Genomic DNA, 6,654 nt, shown 5'->3' with positions numbered 1-6,654 from the left:
GTAGACACTATAGGCTTCATTTTAAACATTATGGACAATCAAATTAAATAAGATTCAATATTCTGAATGTGAAGACCCTCCAAAAAATATGACAAATATTATTAGTTTTGTTTACATTGATTTTGATTAAACTTGTTTAAATATACAAATGCAGTTGTTTCTAAAAGAATAGAGTTCACAGAATCACATGTTAACATATCATTTTTTTAAAGCATCTAGACTGTATACCGCCTTTATTTTAAAGTATGTATTTTGGTTATTTTCTCTTTCTGATGTCATTTTCACTTTATTTCCACTTACAAGATTCTATTGTACTCTACATTGCTTAATGCTATTGTTAAGAAAATGTTTTTGTTTTCTGTTGCAACAGTGAGGCCAATACAGCCTGAAATGTGGGCAGAAAACTGAAGCTCTTCTTTACCATCGTCCTCTGAATACACCTCAGGGCTTTACTGCGCATGCGTTGGAGATGCTAACTTCTCCAGTTAGCTTCATAGCGTAAGTAACTGAAACTTCTTGTTTGTTTAATAAAGAAATCGCTTTAAAATAACCTAAATTTTTAAGCGCGAGTCTCCGAGTGACTGCGACGTCTCGTTGTTTCGAGACGCATATGTAGAATAAGCTAACAGCAGTTAGCATGTTGTTGTTGTTAGCCTGTGTAATGGGCTACACTTCGGCTACAAGCTAAAAGCTGCCGGTAAGTGTAGGAGAATATTCACGATGTTAACCAATACTTGACACTAAATCCTGGCCATAAAAAAGAAGAAGAAGAAGAAGAAAGAAGCCGTATGATGTATTTAAAAAGCGTTCATTGACGGTTGTGAACGGTTTTTTCTATATACGTACGTAAACGTATACGGGGATGCTTGGATCAAGAACCCCTCAGATTATCCGGTGTATCTGTAACGGAAGCCGTAAACGCAGCTTCAGCCATTCTTAACGGCTGTCAGCGGCTGTTTTACAGGAGTGTGTTAAAATGTCCTACTAACACCTCATCAATAATTATAATCCAATAATGTAACATCCATTGTTCTGAAATGGGATATAAAAACTATCGGTGATGGTTTTTTTTTATTATTTTGTTTTCACAAAGTTTGGAGGAAAATGAAATGATCGATCGATCGATCGATCGATCAGGGGTTGGTGCTGATGTCTCTGTTGTCGGACTGACTGAAGAATCCCCTCAGCTTCAGCAGGTGTGACAGTGTTGTTCCTGCGCTGTGAGTCTGACGCGACGATGATAAAGTTTGTGCTGATGGTGAACCGGCAGGGACAGACCAGACTGTCCAGGTACTACCAACCCGTGGAGCTGAGCAGGAGGGCGCTGCTGGAGGCCGACGTGGTCCGCTGCTGCCTGAGCCGCAAGAAGGACCAGGTGTCTGTCTGCCTCGCTGACCGTCTGTCCACCTGTCTGTCTCACTGTCACTCTGACTGGCTGTCTGTCTCTCGCACTGTCTGTCTTTCTCCCTGTCTCACCGACCGTCTGTCCACCTGTCTGTCTCACTGTTTCTCTGACCGCCTGTCTGTGTTTCTGCAGTGTTCCTTTGTGGAGTACAAAGACTTTAAACTGATCTACCGTCAGTACGCCGCTCTGTACATCGTGGTCGGAGTCACGGACAGTGAGGTGAGTAACACACCTGCTCGCGCCTCGATGCACCTGTTAAAGGAAAACTTCTTAATACTTAATAATAATAATACTTAAGCGTTCAGCTGACGGTGATCTTTGCGGTCTCCACAGAACGAGCTGTCCGTCTACGAGCTGGTTCACAACTTCGTGGAGGTTCTGGATAAATACTTCAGCCGAGTGGTGAGTTCAAGGGATCAGAGTCACGTCAGACAACAGAACGCTTCTGTTTACTGTCAGTTTCACTGAGTCTGTGTCTGTCTGTGTCCCCGCAGAGTGAACTGGACGTATCTTTCCATGTGACCACAGCCTCAGCTGCTGTCTGTTAGCGTGACGTCACGCCTGTACTTCCTGTCTGAGTGTCAGAAGTGTGTTTGTAGTTTTTGGTTGTTTCTTTGACTCTGTGTCTTCAGATCATGTTCAACCTGGACCGAGTTCACATCATCCTGGATGAGATGATCCAGAACGGACACATCGTGGAGACAAACAAGAACCGCATCCTGGCGCCGCTCACTGCCCTCGACAAGATGGCTGACGGCTGAGACGTGAAAACCACAGGAAGTGATGTCACAGTGTTTCAGACCGTCATCAGCAGGTGGAGAGTCGAGGACTCGACTGATGAACTGAATCGAACTCAGGTTCTGCCGACGACGTTCTGATGCCAATTAATCAATATGAACTCTCATTAGCATATTAGCATGCTACTTAGCACGCTGTAGTCATATGGACTGAGAACTGGCCTGCTATTGGTCTGATTCAGCAGGTTGATTTTCAGTCAAGTCTGAACTCGACTCCAAACCACCGACGGATTAAAGGCTCATTTCACCCAAAAGACTAAAATCCATCGAGTCGTTTCCACCTTTATGATTGTGTTCGTGACGGCTGAACGAAGCTTTATGACTGCAGCGCAGTGACCCCTGGTGGTGTGAAGAACTTACAGCAGCTCTTCAGGGATGAAGCTCACGAACATCTGACTTCAACCTTGTTGTCTCATAAGTGTCCTAATTAAACCTGAACTACTTCAGAGGTGCTGCATTTGCATATTTTTACAGACATGAACTTCAACTGAGCCTCATTACTGCGGTTCAGTGTGTCACTGACTCATGATGTGACTGAAGCAGCAGAGGTTTGGCGTCTATCATCCACGTCCACTCAGATCTCTATTAGCTGCAGCTAAACTGTTAGCATGTAGCCTTTCTGCACTGTACAGACCACAGGACTCGTCTGTATTTCATACTTTGCAAACATTTTAATGATTATTTTTTTGGAGCATACACATTTGAAAATATCTGTTTACCTCAAACTGCAACTTGAGTTAAATAAATGTTTATAATATACAAAGAAAATACAGGAGAGCAGAGCTTCTTACTTTAGTTTCTCTTCAGATGTGCTCGCACACCACCAGTGTTTCTGTCTCTAGCTTCATTGTAAAAGAACACCAAATGCACTCTGACCTTTGAGTCAGAAACAACCCGAAAACTGTCGCACACACACGGAAACAAAAAGCAGTAAAACAAAATAAAAACAAAAGGGGGGGGGGGGGCATGATTGTTTAAGGAGGAACTGAAACAGAAGCTACGAGTCAAACCAGGCACTAAACTGAGGACAGACAGGAGGAGGAGGAGGAGGAGGAAGGTCCCACACACACACACACACACACAGAGGCGCGCGCGCGCGCACACACACACACACACACACACACACACACAGCAGCTCAGGTGGGTGAGGGGGAGGATGATGATGAAGGAGATGATGGAGGGTAAGGATGTGAGCTTTTCTTGAACTTTATTCTGCAACATTAGTCCTCCTCCTCGTCCTCCAGCAGGCGGTCGTTCAGTCAGTCGGCTGGTTTGGATTGGCTGGCTGATCTGTCAATCACACAGCAGGCGGCGAGACGGACTCGAGGAGCATGCTCAGTGTGGCGGCGGCGGTCAGTTGAGGTGGAAGCCTTTCTCCATGGTGGCAGCTAACAGACGCTCTCTCATGATGTCCTCGGAGGAATATTCAGGAAGCTTCAGGTAGTGAACGCACGTGTTGACTGATGGGTAACTGGAGTCTGTGGCGTCCACCTGTGGGGAGGCAGCGGCCAATCAGATTCACACAGTCAACAGAAACAGACTTTTTAAAGGAGGTCTGATGGTGGTGACGTCTTCAAGTCTTTTTTCTGTTTTTGTGTCTAAACTTTATTTACAAAGTTCTGTCAGTCTGAACATCAACAGAACCTTCATGCTGTTTGGTGGAAATTCCCACGTGCCCTGAAGGCATCAAACACGCAAACTTCAGATCTACGAGTTCAGACGCCGCTTGACCGTCTGCTGACGAGCCAATCAGACAGGGAGCTTACCTTCCTGACGATGGTGAGGCGGGGGTGCAGGTTGGCGAGGCCGCCGGGGGGCAGCGTGGAGCAGCCGGTGGTGAACTGGAGGAACGCTTTCCGCTCGTCGGACGACATCCCGCACAAAACTCTGACGAAGCGCAGGAAGCCGGGGCTGAAGGAGAGAGAGGCGTTCACGTCAAGCTGCTCGCAAAGGGAAAGAACGCAGGAGGCACCTGTCGGCGGGGACGCACCTGTCTCTGGTGTAACCCAGCTTTGGTTCAGTGTAGTTGATGATGTCATCAGCTGTCCAGGAAGGGGACTGGTTCCCGCACAGGATCATCTGAACCTCCTTATGGCTGAAGGAGCTCAACTTCTCCATTGGAAACACTCGATTAAAACCCTCTGAGGAGGAGAGGAGAGGAGGAAACAAGGAGAGGAGGAAACAAGAGAGGAGAGGAGAGGAGAGGAAACGAGAGAGGAGAGGAAACAAGAGGAGAGGAAACAAGGGAGGGGAGGAGGAATTAAGACAGGAGAGGAGGAAACAAGGGAGGACAGATGTGGCACACAGCTGGACTATAATCGTTTGTAAACCGGCTGCTAACAGACAAACGGTGCGCTGCCAAATCGTTCCGGGTCAAACTCGTGTTCTTCAACTTCTGTTCCGCCCGACATGAACATCTGACAGAGACTCTGTGTGTGTGTGTGTGTGTGTGTACCTCTGAAGGCTTCCATCTGTTTCTGGATGCCGGTGTGCATACACAAGTCAAACATCAACTCCACGTACTCCTCTGCATTCTCCATGGTCACCATCTACACACACACACACACACACACACACACACACACAGGTTATTTGTAACAGTAAATTGTCATTAATACTTTCTAATTGAATTTGCCACAAAGATGATCTCAGGTGTGTCTTTACCTCGTCGTCTCCGTTTGGTTTGAGGTCCACCGCTGAGAACCCGTGGACCTTCGAGGACGGACAGAACTGGAAGTTCAACCTGGACAGACAGAGCAGAGACAGAGACAGAGACAGAGGTTTGTTTACTGATCACAGCTGATCAGCTGAACGAGTGGAAGATCAAATGTGAACGTTGAATCTCGTGCGGTACCCGAGGTCCTCGATGCTGAGGGGGGGTCCGGAGCCCAGCGGGTTCCTCAGCATCAGGTCCTGCAGTCTGGTGTTCTTCTCGTCTTCGGATAAACTCTTACTGGCCAGAATCTGCCTCCTCTTCACCGCCAGCTCCTTGACCTCCTTCAGGAAGCTCGCCCTGCAGGAGGAGGAGGAGAGAAAGGAGGTCATCAGCGACACCACGAACACAGAGGCGTGAACTCACCGACGCTCAGAGGAGCTGCTGTGACCTCTGACCCGCCCTCTCCGTCTCACCTGTGCGGGTTGACGAGCTGGAAGTCGTCCCAGGTGAGGATGCCGTGGTACCAGGCGGGCGGTTTGGGTTTCGGGGGGTCCATGATGAACTCGGACTTGGAGTCCTCGTCGAAGCTGCCCACAGAGTACGTCTCCTGGCTCTCCTCGGTGGACGCCTCCGACTGCACCTCGGACAGCAGCAGGAAGGGCTGCAGGTGGAGCCGCTCTGGGTCGTGACCCTGCGGAGGGCAGCGAGACTGGTACAGCAGCTTGCTCATGTTGGACTTGATGTCCCCCATGCAGAGCAGCTTGAAGAAGGGCTGAGAGACGGGCAGGTCCACCAGCCGGTTGTCCTGGATGCACTTGGCCAGGAAGATGCCGAGGAAGTGGAAGAGCTTGGTGATTCGCTCCAGCTCCTCGCTGTCCTGAGGGAACGGGGCCGGGAACAGACCGCAGGAGCGCTGCACGTAGAAACCAGGAGGCTTCAGGCCGCCGCCCAGGTCCACCTGAAACACAGAGACAGGACGAGGCTCAGGTTCCCGCGGAGCTTTGACAGGATCACAGGACACAGAGAAACGGCTCCACCGGGACACATCGGTGTACTGCTTCCACCATCAATGAACCAGAGACCAGCGTAGACCTGCGTCAGACGTGAACCAAACCGGACCTTCAGAGAACTTCAGGTGAAACATGTTTTTGTGTCTCACCTGTCGGGACTCGTCATCGGGGAAGTCGTCGTCACAAAGCCAGATCCCCAGTGACGTCCTCTGAAACTCTGCCGCCACCAGAGCGTAAAACTCCAGAGTCGGACCGAGACCGGTTCCCTCCTCACCCTGGAACTCCACCTAGAGACACACACACAGTCAGTGACACCTCCTGTAAAAGTCGGCGTAGAAATGAAGCCGCCGGCGTCACGCTGACTCAGCACTGCGCCGCTCACCTCCAGCACGGACTTCCTGTCGGCGTGGAGCTGCATGACGGACTCGGCCCACTCCATCATGGCTTCTCCTCGGGGCACTTTGACTCGCTCGTGTTTGAGCCGACCCACCCTGAACTCTCCGGGGTCGTCCCGCCGCACCGTGGTGGACGGCCGAGAGCGCTCCATGGTCGCCTCCCGCCGGTTCTGGAGCCACACGATCGCCCTGCAGACACACCGGGGTCAGGGGTCACATGTCAGTGGGCAGAGGTCAAGGGTCACGTTTCAGGACGTTTTCACCTTTGGACTCGTTTGTCTCACTTTAAAGTCTTTTTGGGGTCTCCCGGACTTTAAAAAGGTCAAACCTCTGGGTTTATTTTTAGTTCAGTTTTTTTTGTCTGGTTTCTTCACGTTTCCCCTTCACACGT

At 49.7% G+C, this 6,654-nt stretch overlaps 2 protein-coding genes across 4 annotated transcripts in view; one reads left to right on the top strand and one right to left on the bottom strand.

The window, feature by feature from the left end:
- The first annotated feature begins 357 nt into the window (after nucleotides 1-357).
- ap4s1 (adaptor related protein complex 4 subunit sigma 1) lies at nucleotides 358-2,782 on the top strand. Of its 2 annotated transcripts, none has more exons than XM_076748343.1 (6): nucleotides 358-498; nucleotides 1,188-1,375; nucleotides 1,538-1,624; nucleotides 1,739-1,807; nucleotides 1,900-1,911; nucleotides 2,038-2,782. In XM_076748343.1, the coding sequence occupies exons 2-6, from the start codon at nucleotides 1,238-1,240 to the stop codon at nucleotides 2,164-2,166; spliced, it is 435 nt and encodes a 144-aa protein (XP_076604458.1). In that variant the 5' UTR covers nucleotides 358-498; nucleotides 1,188-1,237; the 3' UTR covers nucleotides 2,167-2,782. The 2 variants fall into 2 exon arrangements, with proteins under 2 accessions (XP_076604458.1, XP_076604457.1); XM_076748342.1 differs by having other exon boundaries at nucleotides 358-697.
- Nucleotides 2,783-2,853: 71 nt separating this feature from the next.
- The window catches only part of hectd1 (HECT domain containing 1), a 29,025-nt gene continuing 25,224 nt past the window's right edge, over nucleotides 2,854-6,654 (bottom strand). For both annotated transcript variants that reach the window (XM_076748334.1, XM_076748335.1), the window contains 9 exons: nucleotides 6,251-6,452; nucleotides 6,018-6,155; nucleotides 5,332-5,816; nucleotides 5,057-5,215; nucleotides 4,867-4,945; nucleotides 4,658-4,751; nucleotides 4,193-4,343; nucleotides 3,969-4,113; nucleotides 2,854-3,693 (listed from right to left, as the gene is read on the bottom strand). In XM_076748334.1, coding sequence (XP_076604449.1) covers nucleotides 3,556-3,693; nucleotides 3,969-4,113; nucleotides 4,193-4,343; nucleotides 4,658-4,751; nucleotides 4,867-4,945; nucleotides 5,057-5,215; nucleotides 5,332-5,816; nucleotides 6,018-6,155; nucleotides 6,251-6,452 — 1,591 coding nt within the window. In that variant the 3' untranslated portion in view covers nucleotides 2,854-3,555. The remainder of the gene's footprint in view (nucleotides 3,694-3,968; nucleotides 4,114-4,192; nucleotides 4,344-4,657; nucleotides 4,752-4,866; nucleotides 4,946-5,056; nucleotides 5,216-5,331; nucleotides 5,817-6,017; nucleotides 6,156-6,250; nucleotides 6,453-6,654) is intronic.

This window comes from Chaetodon auriga, chromosome 14 (assembly GCF_051107435.1).
Source record: "Chaetodon auriga isolate fChaAug3 chromosome 14, fChaAug3.hap1, whole genome shotgun sequence".
Classification (NCBI taxonomy): Eukaryota; Metazoa; Chordata; class Actinopteri; order Chaetodontiformes; family Chaetodontidae; genus Chaetodon; species Chaetodon auriga.
Note: the sequence above shows the minus strand (reverse complement) of the source record. Positions and strands in the feature narration are given on the sequence as shown.

Excerpts from the sequence above, each read along its gene's own strand:
- ap4s1 (XM_076748343.1), top strand. The coding sequence starts at position 1,238 with ATGATAAAGTTTGTGCTGATGGTGAACCGGCAGGGACAGACCAGACTG. Across the intron at positions 1,376-1,537 it reads TGAGCCGCAAGAAGGACCAG|TGTTCCTTTGTGGAGTACAA; the intron begins GTGTCTGTCTGC and ends GTGTTTCTGCAG. Across the intron at positions 1,625-1,738 it reads TCGGAGTCACGGACAGTGAG|AACGAGCTGTCCGTCTACGA; the intron begins GTGAGTAACACA and ends CGGTCTCCACAG.